The 21,681-nt window shown below is 53.5% G+C and overlaps 2 protein-coding genes across 4 annotated transcripts in view; one reads left to right on the forward strand and one right to left on the reverse strand.

Moving 5' to 3' along the window:
- Positions 1-21,681, forward strand: part of TG (thyroglobulin) — a gene marked incomplete at its 5' end in the record, with an annotated part of 218,433 nt that overhangs the window by 154,172 nt on the left and 42,580 nt on the right. The gene's annotated exons all lie outside the window — the stretch shown is intronic.
- Positions 1-21,681, reverse strand: part of SLA (Src like adaptor) — a 54,071-nt gene that overhangs the window by 17,076 nt on the left and 15,314 nt on the right. The window contains exons 2-3 of one of the 3 annotated variants that reach the window (XM_079134677.1): positions 14,368-14,631; positions 2,926-3,023 (exon numbers count right to left, since the gene is read on the reverse strand). In XM_079134677.1, the coding sequence (XP_078990803.1) occupies positions 2,926-2,986 (61 nt within the window). In that variant the 5' untranslated portion in view covers positions 2,987-3,023; positions 14,368-14,631. Of the gene's footprint in view, positions 1-2,925; positions 3,854-14,367; positions 14,654-21,681 lie in introns of those variants that run through there. The other 2 variants (XM_079134676.1, XM_079134675.1) reach the window with 2 other exon arrangements.

Below are 21,681 nucleotides of genomic sequence, written 5' to 3' on the forward strand. Positions count from 1 at the left end.
TTAGCCAGGGAACCAGAAAGAATTCAGCTTGTAGCTATGGTCTTCCACCACGAGGTCTGGTTAGCATGTCTGGGGTGGAGCCAGGATCTGCCTGTTAACTAGTTTCCAGGGGTTCCTGATGCGGGTGGTCCAAGGGCCCCACTGAGAAGTGCCAGGCTGGGTCTTAAGGTTTCTCTCTCCTTCCTTCCTCTGCCCTGCCCACACCTTTTTTCCATGGTAGCCACATAAATGCAACACCAGGTATGGGTTCTGCCCTGGCACAGCTTTTGGTTGTAAGATGTGGCTGCAGTCAGGGTGCTAAACAGGGAAGAGACAAAGAGCAGAGCTGATCATGCCGAGTGACAGAACTGTCATTGTGAGATGGAAACTTGCTGTTCCCTGCAAACCTGGGAATTCTCTGGGTTGTGTTCAGTTCTGTGCACCAGTGTTCAGCCCAGAGGAGGGGTCTGAGCTGTGCAGAGTTGCACAGAGATTCATTCTGTGGGATGGTTTGGAAACAAGCTCTGGAGCCACCAGTTCTACTGCTGTAACACTGGAGGATTGGTCTTTAGGACACAGCCCAGTGCAGCCAGAGGACCCCCAAATGTGGTATTGGTAGTCTTCACCCCTGTGCTTTCTATGCTCTGAGACTGCAGTGAGGGAGGGAAAGTTGCAGCTTCCATTTCACAGTTGAGTCCCTAGGGGTGGCTGAGTGACTTCCCTGAGGTCACACAGCTTCCAGGGGACATCACGAGAAGCACCATGTGGTCTTTGCCTCTGAAACTGGCCGTATTTCCATCAGGTCCTCCTGCCTTTGTGGGTTGTGTGACATTAGTCCCTGGGACTAGACTAATAAGGAATGTTCCGGAAAGCTTAGTTTAGTGGAAAACAGATGGTGAAATCTTTATTCCAAGGCATTTGTGGTCTTGCTTGGGGGAAGAATGATCTTTCCCAAACTCACAAAACGTGTTTAAGTCCGTAGCTTGGCCCCTACAGACCCTGTGCCTGGCAGGGAACCCTTTGCCTCTGCCAGAGGGCTCCTGTCAGAGGATGCTCCAATGGCATGCTGGCCCAAAGCCATCAGAGGAGGGCGCCGCCCGCAGGGAGCGTGAGAGCAAGTGCACTGGTGGGCTCTCTGTGACAGCTCTGGGCCTTTGCATCACGCAGGTAGGAGCAAGAGAGTGCGGCCCGCCTGGGCCCTTGCCACAGAAGAGAGGAACTGATGTTCTGGTTGCTGGAAGGAAACTTTTCGGGTGGGGGCGAAAAGCAACCCAGCAGCCCTTGATGTGGTCGCCTAGATCTGAACCTGGGCATGACCTGGGGAATTCTCTCAATCAGGGGTGGGGGGCGGGAGACCCCTCTTCCCCCTTTTCAGAGGTGACCTCCCACCCACACAGTGGAAAAAGAACAACTAATTTCACGACAATTTGCATTTTAAAAGTGAAGGCAAATGAGCACCTCCTGGGAGGCTGGTGTTTTTGTGGGGTTTGCTCAAGCATGCCACCCCTCTGCCCTGCTGCTTGGTGACAACTAGGTGTGTTGGCCGGCCAGGCCCCAGGCCTCACAGTACAGTTTCTAGTAGAGGTCATGACTGAGGAGGAGAACATGACCTGGCAGGCATGGCAGCGGTGTCCCCTGCCCCGAGCTCTGCGTGGGGGTGGAGACCTCTCTCCTCAGAGCCCCCCCAGAATTTACACCCTGCTGCCTCTTATCTCATGGTCCCATCTCCTTGGTCCTGGGAACATTCTGTTTTTCCCTTTTGGCTTGGAGAGCAGGTACAGGGCTAGAGAACAAAGAGCTAGTAGGAGAGTCACCACTGGAAAGGAGTGGGAGGTAGGGTCCCCCTCTCCCTGGAGGCATCTAAGGGCCAGCGGGTTGCATCATTTGGGCAGCTGGGCAGCTTCATTTGGCAGAAGTGAGAAAGGTTTTTCGTTAAGGGGTTGCAGAAGCTGAGGATGACAGTAGCCAGAGGCAGGGCAGGAGCCCTTGTCATATCAAGCGTCCACTCAGCAGAGAAGGGGCCCTCTGTGCCCGCTGAAGTCTGCTCAGCGCTGTGGCTCAGTGGGTGCAGGGACACAGGCATGGCCTCCTCTGCTGGAAGACAGACACCAGGTCCCAGATGCTGTGATGCAGGCGGGTGGCAGAAGTGTTCCAAGATCCCCAAGACTCACCCTGTGGACACTGACGGACACCTGACCTCCCTCACGCCTCCTTCCCAATGCCCTAGAGGACCCAGGGGACCCACGCGGAGAGCCCCTCGCTGCCTGGACTCAGAATCCTCGGAACTAAAGCGAGGGTCTCAGACGTGGTCAGTGCAGCTAACCCCAGAACACAGAGGCCTTGGCCTTCAGCTGGCTGAGGCTCCCTCCCGCGGTCAGGCCAGAGAACACTCTGGAGTCTGGCCCAATCTGGCCTCTCTCCAGAAAGTGCAATTCTTCCCTCACTGATTAACTGCACCTTGGGCCTCCCCTGGAATTCCTGGCGCCTTGCCGTCCTGCCAGGGGCACAAGGGTCCTTTATTTTCAGGAGGGCATCACAGGGTCAGTGTCCACTACTGATAAAGGCCTCGCAGAGCCAGCTCTACGGATGATGGCACGTGATGGGGAGATGGTGAGGTTCGGCCGACAGAGGCTGGCTTCCAGTACCAGACGGTCCTGGGCTGGACATCGGACTCTGGGAATCGCTGATGACACAAACCACAACCCCTTCGTGGGCCCTGGTTTCCTCACTTATAAAATAGAGGTTCAACAGCGGACCTCAGAGAGCCACCTCACAACGTCAACAAATTCTTTTAAATTTTACTGATGAAATATTGGAACCACAAAGCGTGAGAGAAAAGTTCCCAAACCCCCACCGTTTCCAGAAGTATCCGCATGTCCCCTGGCTCCCAGGCTTCGCCAGGACTCTCAGGACAGTCAAGCATCTCACCACAGAAGTGGGACTTACCATCTGTGCTGGGCAGAGGCCTCTCCGGTGGTGCCGGGGTGGACTTCATGCTGTTCCCCATTTCCCTCGCTCCTGGGGCGGTGGGAGATGCCCGAAGCCTACGGCACAAGAGACACAGGTGGACAGTCAGCTGCTCCCTGAGCCCTCCGCCTGGAGAGTGACCCAGTTCAGGCTGCATGGTGCACCATTTCTCACGCAGCCTGCTCTTTGAAAGGCGGCTGTTTTTATGTGAAGACGCGATGTGCGAGTGTTGGTTACATTGGCGCAGCTGAGTTCTTTTTATCAAGGGAATGACAGAGGAAAACCACAGAGAGGGAAGTTGATAGCAAACGCTGCGGGTGGCAGAAGTTTCCATTCCTCCGCACCCTCCGCGCCTAGGGGACAGGCAGCGTTGGTGAGAGGACACTAGCAGCATTTCAGAAGGCCCCAAAGAACCTACACTTGGAAACGTAGCACCAGCCCCCGCACCAGAAATTCAGGGCAGCAAAAGTTAGGATGTGCATGACTTTACAGCCTCAAGGGGTGCGGAGGGCCCCTGCTGTTTCTACAAGCCTTTGTCTGAAATCTCCATTGTGCTATCACAGAAGGCTCAGAAGGCCAGCTTCCTAAAGCACTCTGTGTTTGACCCTTGCTTTATGTGCTGCCAAAGCATGTTTCTAGTTCTACTACTACTCTTGATCTCTATAAAGTCCTGATATCCCTAAGCCCAGTTTGCAGTGAAGGGAACAGTCTCAGAGAGGGTAAGTGGCTTGTCCAAAGTCACACAGCAGGTAAACAGGGTGCTGGGGTTTCAACCCCTGAGGCTCCATCTCCAGCTTGCTTGCAGTGGTGTGTGCTCCTCATGCCCACCCAGGTTGGAATTCTAGCGGTGCACTTACAAGCTGGAAGACCTTGGGGAAGTTTTTAACCCTTTCCTGCCAGTTTCGGAGAATCATAGAACAGCTTTGTGCTCTGATTCAACAGGTTTGCGAAGTACATAGAAAATGGCCTGGCATTCAAAACATGTTAGTTATTGACATTTCTCATCTATTTCCTGGTGGTCTTTAAAGATAAATGTTTGAATTCTGGACCCTCATACAGATATTCTGAAAAAGGAAAAAGATGACTACAGAATAGTCTTAGAGAAGCTCCCGGGATGGTTGAAGCACAGAGGAAAAGGTCACATCCATAGAAGGAGCCATTCCTGCCTGTGTGGACAGAGAGGTGGGCAGGGTCCCCAGGCACTAATGCTCCTCCCAAAGCCCCAGGAGTTCAAGGCTCTGATGCCGGCCGGTCCCTCCTGCGCAGGCTCATGTTCTGTCCAAGGTCTGATGTGCACCTTGCTCCTGCACTGACTGCGGCCCCGTCCTGATAAACCTGTCACATGCTAAATACACTCCAAGTCCCGGCGCACTGAGCAGAACGTCACAGCTGGACATAGCACACTGTAGGGTGTGGGTCGTTTCCCTTTGTGACCCACAGGGAGCTGTGACTGGAGAGACAGGTCATACCAAATACCATTGGGCTGGGAAAGGGGCAAATTCAAAATTCAAAGCCCAGTTTCCACTGAATGCGTGTGACTTTTCACCATGTTCAGCTGAAAAATCTCCAAGTCCAGCTGTGATGAAGTTGGGGGCCATCTGTGTAGATTCTGGAGAGAAGTGTGGTCTCAGACCACGGATTTGGAGATGAGATGGCCGGGGGGCTCTGCACTGCTTCCTAACTTGGGTGGGACAGTGGTGAGGGGTGGGATTCTTAGTAGATTCACAAAGTAAACCAATAGTGTTTTTTAAAAGTGATCCTGTACTAAATGTTTACATGAACAACAGAAGCTAACACATCATATTCCCAAGGTCGTTAGAAGATGTGCAAAAACTCTACACGCAGGCTGCACCAAATGGCCTCAGGTCTAAAGTGAAGTGCTGCGAACCCTATGTTCTGTGGCCCCGAGGGTGTTGGTGACTGGAAATGCCAGGCCCTCTTTCCCCAGGCTCGCCCTCCCCCCACCAACACAGCTGGGCGGGGCCTCCTCCAGGGAGCGCAGGCAGATTGCAGCTGTGCTCTGGCTCCATTGTAAGGGGCGTGTCTATCTTGTCCCCAGCCCCAGCCTGGTAAAGGCATTCTAGAAAGCACACATGTCCCAAGACAGCTGCCATGAGTGGAGCCCACTCTCCCCACCGTGTGGTGGACCCCTCCAGGCTTCGCCCCAGTGCCACCTGAGCCAGGGCCTGGAGACAGCAGGACCTTGCTCTCCACCCACCTAGGAGGCCCCAGACTGGACTTTCCAGGGAGGAAGCTCGAAAGTAGCCTTGCTCACTGCGGAGCCCAGCCCCATGCAGATCACATATGCTACACACGCAGGCTGGCCCCCACGGGCCTGGCGAAGCATGTCTGCGACACGCAGACTGCGCTCCGAGGGCCTGCCCTGGTCCTGCTGCTTCCTGGAATGCACCAGCTGCCCCAGGCCCAGCCCCCCTTCTGTCACTGCTGAGGCTTCGGGGTGTCGGGGAGCCCTCGGCAGAGATCATTCTGAGACAACCATGTGCTGGCCCCACCCCCCACCCCTGGTCTCCCAGGTGTCCCCAGCCGCAGCACGGTCTCACTCAGCTCCCTGGATAAGGCCTTCCTGTGAGGGTGCCTGACCCTTGGCATCAGGTGTCAAAGCACCTGATGACAGTGCCCGAGCCCTGTCCCCATCACACTGCCCTCAGACACCTACTAGGAAAGGGCGCTTCCCCAGCCGGCCAGCCTCCCCTCCCACTCCATCCTCCCCAGCCATTTCCCAGCAGAAGGTCGTGGCCATAATGTCCGCTTCCATTATATCACACCTGTGCCAGAACACGTACCCGGAAGTCTGTGCTCCCCAGCAAACTCCCTTCCCGTCAGAGAGCTCACTTCTCAGGCCCTGGTGTGCCCTTTGACGTGTTCCTGGAGTCTCGCACAATCAAAAAATAAGGAAGCAATTGGAACTTGCATTTTTCAGAAGGGGACACTGAGTTCCATCCAAGAGTAGACACATACCGGGGTCTGGAGGTGAGGAAGCTGAGGGGTCCTCAGAGCCTGGTCCTCCTTTTCTAGCCCCTCCCCTCTTCTGCCTTGCTGGCTGGTCAGAGCTCACTCTGAGAGAAGGACTGTGTGAGCCACTAAAAGCCCGTCAGTTCTCAGCGGCCCCTTAGAGGCTGCCGCTGGCCTCCAGGAGCCCCAAGAAGGAGTTAACTCACCAAAAAAAAAAAAAAATAAAAGGTTTTTATTTGACAAGAGTGAAAATGCCCCCGAGGGTGAGTGGAGTCTCCCTAATGAAACGCTGAAGGATTTGATTTAATCTGCGACAACTCTGTGCAGTGGCTGGAGGTGGGAGAGGGTGAGAGACATAATTGCTTCCAGGAACAATAAGAAGAGGGCAAAAGAGAAATGAGTTAATTAACACTGGCTCCGAACATCCGGGGCTCTCTTCTCCCTGCCTCTGCCTCTACGTGTGACTCCAAGTTTTCCAGGGCAAAAGATCCCAACCGGGATTTGCCTTCTGTTCCCCCGGTCTTTAGACCAAGGCTGTTTTCTCTGCGTGACCTGGGGCCTCAGTTTCCTCTTCTGAGAAATGAGATGAGCAGAAAGCTGATCTCCAGAGAGGGAGCCTCGTGACTCCACTTCATTCGAGCAATCAAGGCTCCGTGGCTCTGGAAAATTATTAATAAGAGAAAAGAGCCATCGTAATTTTTGCAAAGTCCCATTGGGCAGATCCAGACCTTGTCTTCAGATTCCGCAGGATGGAGGGGAGGCAGGGAGGGCATGCGAGGCAGCAGCCCTGCCGTGACTTTCACCCTCTTGGTGTGGAGATGAGGTTTTGCTTGCCTGCCTGGTCCCGGCGTTGGAAACCCTGCATCTCCTGACTTCAGACCCCATGCACTTGCCTCTGGGCCCATGGTGCTGCCTGTCCCCTGGGGGGCTGCTGGTCAGCGTGAGGCAGGCCGCCATGGCGCAGACGCGGTGGGGAGAGGCCAGGGCCAGAGCCCTCAGGTGCTGCGGTCGGGCATGAGGGAGGTGCCCAGCCTCAGCCCTTTTCTGAGGAGGCTTCTGTCTGCCCAGGGATCCTTTGTTGCATGCCCTGCGTCACTTTATAGATGGAGTCCTCAGCCTCCTCGTAGTCCTCCTCTCTCCCTGGGACTGCCCAGTGACCTCCCAGCACACATTTGTACCCCTTGCCCACCTGTGCTTCTACTGTCTGGGCTTGGCAGTTAGAGAGGAAGGTGTCCTGGGCCCCTGCTCAGCATGAAACAGGGAGAGGATGTGGGGACTCCAGCCAGTGAAGGCAGGGCTCCTGCCCTGTCCCCTGGGAACCAAAGCCTCTGTGACTGCTGGAGTCCCCGTGGCCTCTACTAGGCCAGCCTTCCCTCCTTCCTGCAGACATCCTCCACAAAGAGACAGCAGCAAGCCCATGCACATGACCTTCTTCTAGAGCATAGGAGCCCGGTGCCAGGGCAGGGGAACCCCGAGTCCATGACACATGTTCCCTAAAATAGCAGCAGTGATACCCAGAGTCGCCACCCCACCTGGTTGGTCAGCTCTTACCCTCCGCCCGGCAAGAGGCTCAGCACAGCGAGCCGCCTCAGCCGACGGCCCACACCCCCACCTGATGGGTGAGCTAGAGGGGCTACTCATCCAGGGTCGCACAGCTAGCAAGAGGTGAAGCTGGGCTTCAAGCCAGATTGTCCTGGCTAAAACCCAGCGCCTGGGACCACCAGGAAGTGCTGCCCTGTCTTCCTGCCCTTCCGGGCGCTTGAAAATGGTAATAGAAAAATGATTTCTTCAAAGTCACGGAAGCAGACTTTGAGAACCATAGGCTTTGGGGGCAATCTCTCATACGAGGGACCCCGAGGCCCGAGGGGTCTCTTGGAAGTTGTGTGGCACTGATTGGCAGTTGGAGTGTAGGGATCCAGCTGTGGAAAGCAGGAAGGACAGGAGGGAGGCCAGGAGGCTGCTGCGATCAGCTGGCAGGAGTGGTTGTGCAGGATGCTCTCCAGCTTTCATGACAGTGTTTTAAAGAGCTATTAATGCCACAGGACACAACAAAGAAAGGTGAACTAGCTGAGCTTACAGAGTTCCAAGTCCAAGAAGAAATATTTTTCTTGGTTTTAGTCATGGCCTCACTAAGTTCAATCTGGCCTTGAACTTGCGATTCTCCTGCCTCAGCCTCTGAGGCAGTTGCTAAGATTACAGGTGTGCACCACCACCCCCAACCCGATTTCATGTTGATTTAATCTGTATATGTTTGTATATGCCATATATAGAAAATAGTAAATGAAATTTCCCAAAGTATTTCCAAGGGCATGCTTGGGTTGTGAATGATCTTATTTGTCAAGTTTTCTTTACACAATTCTTTTCACAAATTTTCTCTATGTGAGAATTGCTTTTATGTTAAAAGTTGGGGAACTGGAAGGAGGTTCTTCAAAGCAAGCAGGTTTGGCCCAGATGCCAGCTCCCTACTTCCTGGCTGTGTGTCCCCTGTAAGTTCCTTTACTTCTCTGAGCCTTGACTTTCAAATCCATCAATTTGGAATACAAATATGCTCCCTTCAATGTTGTTTAATTATAAATCACACCTAAAGCAGAGGTGGTTGATAAATGGCAGCTAAAAATTCACAAATGCTGGATCCTTGGCAGGGCATGGTGGCCAGTCAACTCAAGTGCCAGTTGAAGCAAGTCCCTCAAGCATGATGTGGGGTCCCGACTGGTACCTGTGACTCTCCAGCCAGTTTGGGGTGTGCTCGGCTCTGCCTGGGCTCTGACACTTTACTTCAGAGAAAATAAGAGCTGGCAAAGGTGCTTGGCATCGGTTGTCTCCCAGCGAAGGATCTCGCAGGGTTTCCGGGGCACCCCACCACATCCTGACCTCACTCAGCAGGTGTATCTCCCTGAGTGCCAAGCTGGGGGCTGCCAGGGCTGCCCGCCCCGTGACCCACATTGTTCCCCGCTTGCCTGGCAGGGCAGGTGCAGCGCAGGCCGGGTCTGCCTGCCTGGCCCCTGCACCCACCTGCCTCTCCTTTCCCTGCAGAGAAGTCCTATGGGACAGCCACAGTCCCCGGGAGGCTGCGCAGGACAAGACCTGCAGAGGGTGGCCAGCTCCATGAGGCGCACGTGCCCTCCAGCCTTCTCTTGGTGCCTGACTCGAGAGCAGGGGCGCGGGGGGCCCTTGGAGGACACCTGGGATCGCTCCTCCAGGACATTTCACACTTGCTGGTTCACACTGTGTTTTAAAGAAAGTTCCCCAGAAGCTCAATACAGAAAACGGATAGAAGCTGGATGCTGGCCGAGGGCTGGGGGTTCAGCTTCTTGCCCCTACCACACAGGACGCCTCAGTCCCAGGGGAGAACCAAACACCGACCGGGAACCAGTAATTCAACTCTCTAGAATTTCCTAATATTCTATTAGACAATTATTTCTAATTAGATAATATTTTTAATATTTCTAACAGAAAATGCTGGGAGAGGGCAGGCAGGTCCCAAAGTCACACAGTAAGTTGTTTGTCTGCAACGAGGGACTACTGCTAAGCCTGCCGTCGGTGTCGATGGGCCCGTGTTAGGGACGTGCTAAGAAGGGGCTTTTGAGGGTATTCAGGCTGTTGGGGAGACGGGCTTTGTCTCAAGACCACAGCAGGTTACAACATGTTTCATGGGGTTTCAAGATATGAAAATAAGCCAAATTCGGGACCAGACCAAACTGAGCCAAATTTTAACTCCACAATTTATTAAGTCTCTGAACCTCTCCTTCTATGTCCTCCCCCAGATGGACATAGCCACATTGGCCTTGCTGGGTTTGTACAAGGAAGGTTAGAGAGTTGATGGCTGAGCATACCCTAGACCATCTGCAGCTCTGGGCCCAGTGGAAGCAGGGGCCTTCAGGACCCAGACGTGCCACATGCAGCAAGGGTGCTGTGCGTGGGCAGAGGTGTCTAGTGTGCAGGGTGGACAACAGGGGCGGTCCCCAACACAGCTTCCATGCTCCATTGAAAGGAGGCCTCCCACTTTTGTGAGGCCCCAGGCCTCTATGACCCTAGGCAGGCACCACCTGGTCTGACTATTGAATTCAGAACACATTATCTGGCAAAAACCATGTTATGGTCAGGTTTCGGTTCCTGGGCCAGGTCCTGGGCACCTATGTAAGCAGTGAGCTGGTGGACAGCAAAAAAGGGTGAGCAATGAGAAAACAGCCACAGGGCAATGAGTCTGAAACTAGCTTTTGAGAAGATTCGGAAAGCACTGGCTAGGCAAGAGACTTTTCATGTCAAATGTGGGTCCTGGTATTAGGGTTTGGATGTGAGGTGTCCCCCAAAAGCTCACATGTGAGACAATGTGGGAAGGTTCAGAGGAGAAATGATTGGGTGGTAAGAGTCTTAACCCAGTGAGTGGATTAATCCCTGATGGGATTACTTGAAGTGGCAGCGTGTGACTGCAGGAGATTGGAATTTGGGGTGTATATTTTGTACCTGGAGAGTGCAGTCTTTCCCCGCCCCCTCTCTCTCTCTCTGCTTCCTGATGATGTGAGCTGCTTCATTCTGCCACCCTCTCCCGCCATGATGTTCAACCTCACCTCCAGCCCCGAGGAATGGAGCCGGCCTTCTACAGCTAAGACCTCTGAAACTGGGAGCCCTCAAATAAACCTTTCCTCCTCTATAATTGTGCCAATCAGATCATTTAGTCACAGCAGCGAAAAAGCTGACTAAAACAGTCCTAGGAAGGAAGTTTTCGTCAGAGCAGGAAGAAGCAAAGGGCACCTTCCATGGCGATGCTAGAGGGCCTCCAGAAGTCCAGGCCCAGGGGTTGGTGAGACATGATTTCTTATTACATCACCATTCCCAGCAAGAGCTGCTTTTGTTTTTTATTCATGCACGTGAGTCACAAGTTACTTGTGAGCTTTCCAGGGGCCATGGACCTGCTCCGGGTCTGCCCCTCACTGGGAACCACTTGCCACAGTGCCCATGCTGAGTCCACAGCCCAGCTGCCCGTCTTGGGGCGAATGGTGAGGCTTCCTCTTTCTAAAGAGATCCCCAGATGTCCCCGGGGCTGCGGAGAGAACCTGGGCTGTTTGTTTCTTGGGTCACCCTCCCGCCTGCCTCCTGGGGAGGGGCTCCAGCACCCTGGGGAGGATCGCTGTTTGATGGTGTGGTCACCAGCCTCCCCTACTGGATTGTAGTGGCCAAGAAGACAGCCACTACTTCCTCATGCTGGTCACACAGAGGCGCTCAGGAGGAAACGGAAACAGCAGATGAAAGCTGAATCCGTGTGCCCAGGACAGCGGCTCAGGCTGTCAGCGTCCCCAGCCCCTCCGATCTGCCATTGCCAGTCTCCAGTGGGAACCTCCACCGTGGCTCGATCCCAGCCTGTGTGTAGTTAGGAGAAGTGACCTGCATAGACTGGGCTCCAGGCACGCTGGCGTGGACAGGCGCTCCACTGATTCTTTCTCCTGACAATGATTCTCATATGCAATGGCTGCCCGCAGACAGCCCTACTTGTTCTTAAAAGAGAAGAGACTGCTGTCAACTGCAGCCACTGTGTGGAAGGCCTAAATTAGACATTTAAAGTACGCTTTAAGCATTTCGGAGGCCCCAAAGAGCCCACCCATTTTATAGATGAGGCACGTCTCAGAGAGGCACAGTTACTTGAGTAAGATCACACAGCTAATTCAAGGATGGGATCAGCTTTTAAATCTTGGTTCTTTTTACACCAGGCCCTAATTCCTTCAATCATGTTTATCCCAGAATAATGACACTTTACTTTAAGAAACAGATGCTTTTAGAATGGAGGTTGCTTGTGAGGCCAGAGGAGAATGTGCAGAGACCGGGACACACCATCCCCTGCCCTATATCTGCAGCTCTCTCTTCCGACCACTGGAAGCCCCTTCTTACCTGACCTTGGCTGCAGGGTACCCAGCTTCTGGGCTCTGCCCTTCTGCCTGAGCCCTGAGGTTTGAGTTTTGTGTCATAAAACCATCTGAACAGGGGGCTCCAGTTCAATTTCCCCCTGATTTTCCCCAAATTCTACTTTCTACACATTACATCTTTAGAAGCCCTAGTGGGCTCACTGATCTCTCCGAGACAGTAGTCATGCCCCTTGCCTTGTGTGGGTGTCTGCTTGCCTCTTGTAAAGACAGAGGACCGAACGGAGGCCGCCTGTGTTCATCCCAGCCAGCTGACGTTGGATGTCGCAAAGCTGGGCAAAAACAGTAAGCCACAGAGCCCTTGAGACCAGTTTCTGGCTGGAGTGGAGTTACCGTAATCAATTGCAGCCCCTCCCTTAGCGGAGCTCAGGTGGGAGGAAGTGGTTTGGACGCGATGTACTTAATTCCTACAGAACCCTGGGGAGGTGGCGAGAGGGGGAGACTCACATGGTGTGGCCTCAATGCATATGTACTGAGGGATCGGATGGATAGGTGGATGGATGGATGGACAGGCATGTGGATAAATGTAGCAACACGTCCCTCAGGTTGTTAAAAATTCAAATGATTTGGTCTGACAAGCTGGAAATTCTTAACAAGAATTTTAAGTTCCAGCTTTTCTTGGAGCTGGGGGAAATAAATTCTTGCTGAGTGTGAAATGAAAAATTAAAACTGAGCAGCACCTATTAATGCAGGAAGCTGACAAGGTACAGTGGAATGAATAATTTCTGTCTGTAAGAGAAGCGCACTCTGCTCAGAAGCACAGGGCCCACTCTCACCACTCAGAGTGGGAAGTTTCTCTTAGGAAAATAGTTTCAGTTTGCTGCAATGCAAACCTTCCCATGTCTGTTTCATTTATGTCAGATGGAAGAACCAGAAGAGACATGTATTCAGAAAAATGGAGAAGGGTGCTGGGCTCGCTTGTTTAGCAACCTAAGCCATCATATTTAACATTGCCTGCTAAGAGTTTCTGCCTAAAAATAGCAGAAAGAATAGATATAATTTCATTTTTGATTTAGGAATGAAATTAATAGCTACTATTTAGCACTTAACATCTCCTACATATTTCATATAATTTAAATTTCTTACAAACACACGAGGAAGCTGTTTTTTTCTGTTGCAAGGAAAAAACTGACATTCAGAGAAGCAAAGTGACTGACCAAGAGTCACACAGCTCATCGGTGGTTGACCTGGAATGCTTATTCAGGTGTGGCTGATTACATCGCTGGCTTCCTGTGATGCCATCTTGCTGCCCTGATCCTAGAGCTGTTTTAGACACAGGAGTCTTCGTGGGTTTTAACCTGTCTGTTCCATAGGTTATTATTACTGTACTTTCCAGAGCTCACTAAGTGCTCCTGAATAGCAATCTTCCCATTGGAGAATATCAGTTGCAACAGAATTTGCCAAATCTCCCATTTGCCCCCCACCCAGTTTTAAAAGAACCACAACCCAGTTTAATAGACTGGAAACACAGCATATCACAGTTCACAGACCTCGAGATGGAATTGTCCTAAAATGAAGGGCACCACTGTAAATAGAGGCCACTGTCCTTCATGCCCCCTGCTCCCTGAGGCTCCACCCTCCCCACCTCAGCCCCTCACTGCCTTTCTGAGCCTCATTTTCTCATTCATGAAAAGCAAATAACAATTGCAAGCTTGCAGGATTGTCCTGAGAATTGCATGGACATAAATCTCATGCGGTTCCCTCCCCTGTCACTCAGGATGGTTCACACCTGTCACAACCACTCACAGAACCAAGTCAGGCCACTCTGAGGTCAGAGCCCAGGCCATTCTCTGATACCAGACTCTCTTGATATGTGAGCACCTTAAAGATTGTGCAGTGTGCCACCTTCCTCAGGAAATGCTGCTTTTCCGAGTCCCTTCTAGTCTGCATTTCCATGATTCAGAATTTGTGTGCTTCCTGTGTTTTCCTGAGCCTCCCCACCATGCACTGAGCACCTACTTAGGTTACTGCCTTTTATCTTTGGCACCTTCCCAAACCAGATCCAGGCAATCAGACTCCACCCAGTACTACTGCTTTTGCCCAGTCTAGCTGGGCTCCATGTACCCTTGGACATCAGGACTCCAGGCATCAGCTGTGTCTGAAACTGTCCCGGGCACTGTGAGGTGTTAGTTCACTGAATCTGGCCAATTCCTCTGGGAACTAGGTACAATTATTTCCTTTTCATAGATGGGAAAACAAAGGTCTGGAGTGGTTTAGATGACTTGCCCAAGGTCACACAGCTAAGAAATCTGAGGGCAAGTGCTTGCTGCTTGTTAGAAACCTGCGTACACCAAGCTCTTGACTGTCTCCCCTGGCAGGAAGGTGACCTGCCCACCCTCCCTTCCCCTGGAACAGCCCCAGCATCTACTGAGCAGCTGAGATACCCTGGCACAGTGCTGGGGGCTGGCTTCCCCCAAGAGGCTTCCCGGCTATTCTCAGCTCTTCTCTAGCTCCAGAAAGTTTGCGTGTGTCAGCTGTGCATCGGAGGGGCCCTGATGTCTCCCACCCGGTCCTTGCCACATCCCCAAGGTACCTTCAAATGCTGGGCATGGACTCCCCTGGGAGTTGGGTGCGGAGGGGCTGCCAGGCCCGGGGTCACCGCCTCTCCATCAGTGGCTGGCCTCCAGAGTGAGCAGAAGGCCAGGGGTCTGAAGGGCTGGAGGAGAAGCCTGTGCTATCAAGAGGCACCACAGTTGCTAAACCGCCACACACTTCCTCTGCCAGAACGAGGAAGGCGCGCAGGGCTGGCTGAAGGGCAGGTTCCTGTTTTCAGCAACCACCAGGAGCTGACTTCTCTCTGCAAAGATGGGGATGAGAGGCATTATTAATTTTTTTTACAAAGCACTAGAGAATATAGGCAGCTTGATTCTAAATGGCCAGGGCTTTCAGAAACTTGGTCTTTTTTTCTTCTCTCTCTCTCTCATCCTCTCTCTCTCTCTAATTAAAAGGCAGATGGGCTGAGACTTTGCTCGTGTGCATCCCTGGAGCTCACGGGGCCCAAAGAGGCTGTGGCTTAGCTAGCAGCCTCTTCTCTTTTCTGAGTTTCCCAATTTTTACAGCTTTCTCGTGTCACTGTCAAATGGACCCCAGAGTCCTGGCTCTACCAGAAGGCAGTGTCAACAGCTAGGGACTTGAAATGAGAGGCAACAGGCCCTCTACACGGCTGAGCCGCCCCCAGCCTCCTGGGCAGGACTCACCTGCATCTGCCTCGTGTCCACCAGCAGAAACTACAGGGTTATGGGCGGGAGCTAGCTCTTCCAGGGCCAGGTCACAGGAGACTAAGGAGAGGCAGAAATCCACACCAGGAGGGATCCCTGAATCAAGGGGGAACTAGAAAGCAGATCATGGCCAGGGCGTTGGGACCTGTGTGCATCCATGGTGAACGGGGTGTGGTGGCACGGTGGTCACCGGAGACCTCACCACCTCATGAGGCATGTGCACTGCTATGTGTGGAGGGACAACTTCTAAGTGATTCACTCGAAATGGTATCACGATGCAGAAAGAGAAAGGAGGGGAGAAAGCAAGCCAGCATGCAAACGGTTATTGTCTGTAGGATCACGGTTAGGGGTACACAGGTGTGCCTTGTTCACTTTGTGATGGGTTTGAAGCACTATTTGTATTTATTCCATATGTATTGCCTGATTATTTTATATATATAAGTAAAGTTGTAATACATATATATGTATATATTATATATGTGTGTGTATACATATTAAATATATATACATATATATATATATGAATACATACACATATACACATTGCCCAATTCACAATGTGTGAGGCTCAAGCAAGGGAACCCAGGCTCAGGGGTATGGGGTGTATTGTGTTGGGGGAGAGGCGGAAGCCTCTGGAAGCTAATCCCAGGACGTCTGCTTAAGCCTGGTGGCCAGAGCAGGGTGTCCAGCTGGCCCCCTGCAAGCTGCTCACGGCATCTCTGGACAGGACCTCAGGGTTGAGCAGCTTGCTCACCATCATGCAGCTAGTCCCAGCCAGATTCGGGGCTGATCTAGGGCCATGCTCATGGCCCCGCTCAGCCAGAACATCACAGTCACCCTGAGACAGTCATTTGGAAACCTCGCTCACTGTAGTTCATGAAGATAATGAATTAAAAACACCAGGGCTGTGTCTAAATCTGGAAGACAAGTGTAACAGAGAGAGGCTAGCTCATGAAAATACCCGCTCTGCAAGCTCCCAAAGAGCAAAGGAATATCGCAAAAGACTGATGGGGCAGAATTCTGCCGAGACAGGGAAGAGAAGATGGCAGAAACCTGCAGGAGTGGAGCCGCCCCCAGGGCATGGGGAGGAGGGAAGCCTGGGCCGCAGGGCTCTTCAAAAGCATCTTCCCAGAGTCCACTTGGGGTAAGAAGAGCGGCTTCCCTCACGCTGTCCTTCCTTCAGTAGGAGTTCCTGAGCAAGGCACCGTTCCAGACCCCGGGGTTTAGCTGGGAACAGAACCAGCCAAAGCCCCGTCCTCCTAAGCTGCCCAGCCTGGAGTCTCCCCGAGCAGGGTTGGCAGGGCGACTGCATCCGGAGCTGCTGACCTGGGACAGAGGGCCACAGTGTCAGGGGCTGCAGCATGAGCTCTGCAGGTGTCACCAGCTGAGACTTGCAGAAGGAAAAGGAGCCAGCTGGGTCTGGTCAGCCGTGGGATGTAGGCTGCAGGACTGCTGATGCCACTATGGAACCCTGGTGGGGGGACACTGAGGTCAGGACAAGGGACAGGAGCAGGGCCCATGGATGGGACGCACTCCAGACACCAGCCACTGAGGCAAGCGGGTTGGGCTGTGGGAGGGCACAGGCCCCACAGAGGACCACATCGTCTTGCACAGATCCTGGTGCCTGGGCCAGTGCCCTAACAGTGCACCGGACTTCCTTCCTAACCCACTGAGGGGCCCTGCCCAAGCCCGTGGCCACTCATTCCTGCATGCATCTCAGGATCCATACATTCAGTCATTCAACTAACTTTTGTCAACACCCACTACATGCTGGGGACTGTACAGGAGCGGGGCTGGGTCCAGCAAGACCAAGCTGAGCCCACAGAACTCAAGCCAAACCCTTTCCTTCCCTGTTAGCCAGGCCCAGCACACAACTGGGGTCACTCTATGTTGTTGGATTACCAAATTCGGCAGTAATTGCATTTCTGATAGGACAGTCAGGGACAAAGCCTCGGGAACATGACTTGGCTCTGCCTCCTGACAGGACATCAGGGACAAAGCCTCGGGAACATGACTTGGCTCTGCCTCCTGCCCTGGAGGCGTTTACACTCGAGGAGGAGACAGAAGCAAATCCCAAAACTCCAGCGAGTGGAAGGAGAACCTCGGTGGGGAGGGAGCCAGGAGAGGAGCCACAGCAGACTGTGGAGCCCCCAGCACTGAGGCCGGGCAGAACAAGGTGGGCGTCCATGCCAGCCGAACAGTCACCATTCCGGGTCCTTGCTGTACCCAGTCAGCCCATGAAGCAAAGACAGACACTACCAGTGACGTCCTTCCCAGGAACTCAAGCAAAGCCTGGGACAGGCCAGGCTGTGCTGCACCAGCCAGGTGATGGTCAGCCTATCAGGAGGTCATGCTTCAGGGCTCACAAAGACACCCAGGACCATCTGTGTAGGGGGCGTGTGATTTCCAGAGCTTTGCAAATTAATTAGCTATTTTTTGTCCAGACAAACAACTGCTGGGAGATCACCAACATGCCAGCCATACGTGGGCTGAGGATCACTTGATGAAGTCCGAGGGTGAAGTGCCCGTCTTTGATAAGGTGAAATGGTCCCTTGAGTAAGCAATTAGCTTACACAGCTGTCCGGAGCCACTTGCGATGTCCTCAGATGGAGCTGGTGGGCCCACTGATCCCAGCAGTGAGCTGCAGCTCATTCTCCAGCACAGGTCTCAGGGGATCCAGGTACAGGGAGTTTCAGCGCTCATAAGATGACTTGGTATTACGTGACGTTCCAGACTCCCGAGGGCTGCGTGACCTCGCACAGCCTTCTGCAGCTCTCCCGGAGCCTAGCAATGTTACTAATGCTGCTGGATCGCCAGGATCCGTAGGATCACGTAGGCCAAGCCTCCTCTAGCGTGAGGCGCTCACTCCCTGCAATTGGAGGGTATGCTTGGGAAAGTCAGCGCGTGTGGAACTCGTGGACCTGAGCCTAGGACAGAGCCTGTCCAAAGAAATGATCCCGACTGTCCCCCAAGTGCACGGACACCTGAGGTTATGCTGGGAACAGGACCTCGCTGTGAATGCTGACCTACCTCTGTCCCAGCTGGGGGAGAGCAGGCGTCGCTGCTGCCGGGAGCTCCCGCCTCCAGGACCAGGTCTTGAAGTGGAGAGGGCCCACCGGAAGGAGCTGAGTTCTCCCACTGAGTGGGATTTAAGGTGCTGTCAGGCTCTTGCTGTTGCCCTGGGAGATGTCCTGGAGCTAGTGGCATCCCCTGGAAAGGGCCGAGCTGGCGGCACAGCCATGTGGACTCATTAGCGCTCCTCTCTCCAAACCGCTCAAGCAAACCCGCCGCCAGCCTCTGGGGGAGATCTGCTGTCCTCAGCTCTGCAAGTGTCGGTAAGGAGGGTGGCCCGTCTCCCAGGCGCTGGACGGTCCCGTCAGCAGGGACTTGCTGCACTGTTTTCCTTACTGACTTGCTCCAGATGCACTAACTCACAGGCCCCTCTTTCTGGGACCACCCAGGGCTCTCTTCTGTGAGAGGATGTGTGTGCAGGAGTTTCCACCCACGGCTCAGCCACGGGGCAAAGCTGGGGGGCTGAAGGGGACACATGCGCTGCTCAAGGAGCTCGGTGTGAGTGAACAGGGGTCAGGAACAAACCAGAACAGGGCAGCATGGTGGTCAGTGACACCAAAGCAAGCAGCTGGCACCACGGGGAGGGCATGGGGCTTAGCCAAGGGGTAGCGTCCAGGGGACCCTGGACACGAGAGGGGATCGCCGAGGCTAGGCGTTGGACATGCTGTCTGGATGTCCCCACTGTGCCTTCCTCTCAGTTCCTTCTTGTGGTGGGATGGCTCTAGTGCGTATCGTCTGGAGGTGGGAGTGACAGCAGTGTCTGTCGCGTGACTGTCCTCCTGCCTCCTGCCATTGGCCCCTCAGATCCACTGGAACTGGCTGATGGATGAGCTCCAGCCTTCTGTGCCCCACTGTCCTCAGAGCCTGTGCCCGCTGCCCGCCCGTCTCTCCTCCACCTGCCTGGGCAGCCTCTGCTGGCCTCGCCTCTGGTGTGCTGACACCCGGATCAGCCAGAACCCGCTGCCGCTCCTCTCACCTGCCGGGCGCTGGTGCCCCTATTCCTGCGCCCGAGTCTGGGGAAGCACTGTGCCCCTTCGCCCTATGTCCAGGCGGGCCCACGGCCACCACTCTTATCCCATCTTCTGCCAAGGTGGGTTCTTCAGGGCCCCATGGCCTGAGTCCCTAAGCTGGCTCATGCCTTGTGGGAGGAGGAAAGGCGACAGAGAGGTGCCGTCTGCCCCTTCCCAGCAGCTGTACAGCTGTTGGGCGCGAGGTTCCTGGCCACATCTTTACTACCCACAGAGCAGTAGCCATCGGCCCAGGGTGGTGTCCCTGCTGCCCTCCCTTCCTCTCGGTCTCTTCTGGGTGTGTGGCCTGGCCCACTCCTAACTTTGCATGGTGCCCAGACAGCGAAGCATTTTGTGTGAGCATCCCAATGTTCCTGTCTAGTCATGGGGACAGACGGCGACTCCCCTGCTATGTGCATTACAGACGTGAACAAGTCTGTAATGATTTGAGATTTCTTAAATCATACTTCTATGTGAATACGCCAGAATCTTCCTTGTTCACTTGACTTGGACCATGACTAACAAGAATCTACAGGAGAGACAGACCTCGCTTCTGAACAATGAGGAACTTGGCAAGGGATTTGGAAGCATGGCGTTTTATCTTCCCTTGATGCCAATATAAGGTCTTTTTTCTGGGAACGGCACCTAGATCCTTGTGAACTCTGCTTAAGAACAGAGCTAAGGGCCAGCCTCTTCCAGGGAGAAAGGAGAGCCAGTGTGCGCTGGTTTCAGGTGCCATCAGGCCCCAGGCCCCACGGAGGGCAGATTCCAAGGGTGTCTCGGACCACCCCTCCTTCCCCATCTCTGCTGGCCTGACTTTCAAAGGCTGTGAGTTCCGCACAGGAAGCGGATCCAATCGGTTCTGTCAGCATGGTGCCCAGCACTAGGGCTTTGCAAGGCCACAGAAACCAGCAAACACCCATGGGAGGAAGGGGGAAGAGGCAGGGAGCGTGGGAGGGAGAGATCCGCAAGAGAGTGTTAAAAATAAAAGAGAAGAACCTCCCTTCCCCCCAGATCGCAAACTTCCTTAAGGCCTTAATCAGCCTCTGGTTCCCTGGGGCCTGGGCACTGAGGAATTGCTCAGAGAGCTCCTGGAATCATCCCATAATAGACTAGCTCGCAGCAGCAGGGCCGGCCTGTCCCAGGGACAGGGGAAGAGCGGGCTGGGCTCCAGGCGGGGAGGCCTTGCAGCGGGCCTCCTGACATTGTGTGAGTCCAGCCTCTTAAGGTCTCTGCCCCTTGTTTTCATCTGATAAACAGCAATTCCAATAAAACGGGTCCAGCTACCTCTCAACGCGCTGGGGCAGCACAAACGCAGCTGAGATCCACAACCGAACCCTCTTGGCTCATTCCCACCCCAATGGCCTCACGCTCCACGAGATATGCTTTTCTCAAACGACAAGATGCTGTTGTTATCAAAAGAAGACCAAGCTCAACACCGCCTTGATGTAATTTAAATCAGTGTCATCCAGTTAAAACTGACTGGATGGGTGTGAAATTACTGAAGGCCTTTCCCTCCGCGCCCACTGAGCCACAGCTAATTGCACCCAGCAGTGGGCAGCGTGGAGGACAGCCAGGACAGGCAGGCTCCGGGGTTCAGGGTACCCTCAGCCAAAACTGAACTTCAGCCTGAAGTTCCTTTTTTAGACTACAGAATATTTCACCATTTTTTAATTTTAGTTTGAGTGGCCATAAAATTATAAATAACTGATATCTGTAGAGTGCTTTATGGGTTATGCGTATTTTTAAATCTGTTATTTCCTTTAATCATCATAAGAACTCTTTGTAATAGTGCGTGTGATTTTAATGGCTGCTGCTGTTCGTTGGAAATGTGGGCACACGTAAGCATGCACGCGTTCTCTGTGAACTCATCTCGGCACACGAATAAGGTAAACGTGCTTCTTCCTTTCCACTCAAGGAAACTGGAGCACAGGACTTTAAGTAGCTGCCTAAGGTCATGCAGCTGGTTGGAGAGATGCTGCACTTGAACTTGTGCTGATGGACCTGTGGCTCCTGCTCTTGATGCCACACCAGAGACATGATCACACAGCCATTTTACAGATGAGGAAACTGAGGTCCAGAGAATGGAGCTAATTGCTAAGCTGTCAGTTTGGGAGTCACCAATTTCTCTTCTCCAAAAGCCAAGGTTCTGTCAATTCTTTCTGCATCTCTTCAAAATAATCATAATTTATACTTGTTTCCCTCTGGCAAATTTGGAGGGGCTGGCGCTGGAGCTGCTGTGGAGTAAATCCCAGGAGCAAAGCCAACGGGGGCTCGGTGCTCCTCTTCATTCTTAGAACCTTAGCAAGAGACCTCAGCAGGTTCTCATGGGAGAGTTTGGAATGAGGGTCTGTGTCGATGTCGAGCCCCGGCGGCTGCCGGAGCTGTCCTCATTCCAGGGTGGGTTTTGCGCTCAGACCTCGAGAGGAGGAAGTGGCAGCACAGAGGACGCACAGGCGTGGGGGCAGGCGTGAGTTGGGGGTGAGGCTTGCATTACCAGGAAGACCAGAGACAGGGTTTTCATCCAGCTGGTCCGCTGGACAGCTGATC

The sequence above is a fragment of the Sciurus vulgaris genome (genome assembly GCF_902686455.1).
Source record: "Sciurus vulgaris genome assembly, chromosome: 1".
NCBI classification, from domain to species: domain Eukaryota; kingdom Metazoa; phylum Chordata; class Mammalia; order Rodentia; family Sciuridae; genus Sciurus; species Sciurus vulgaris.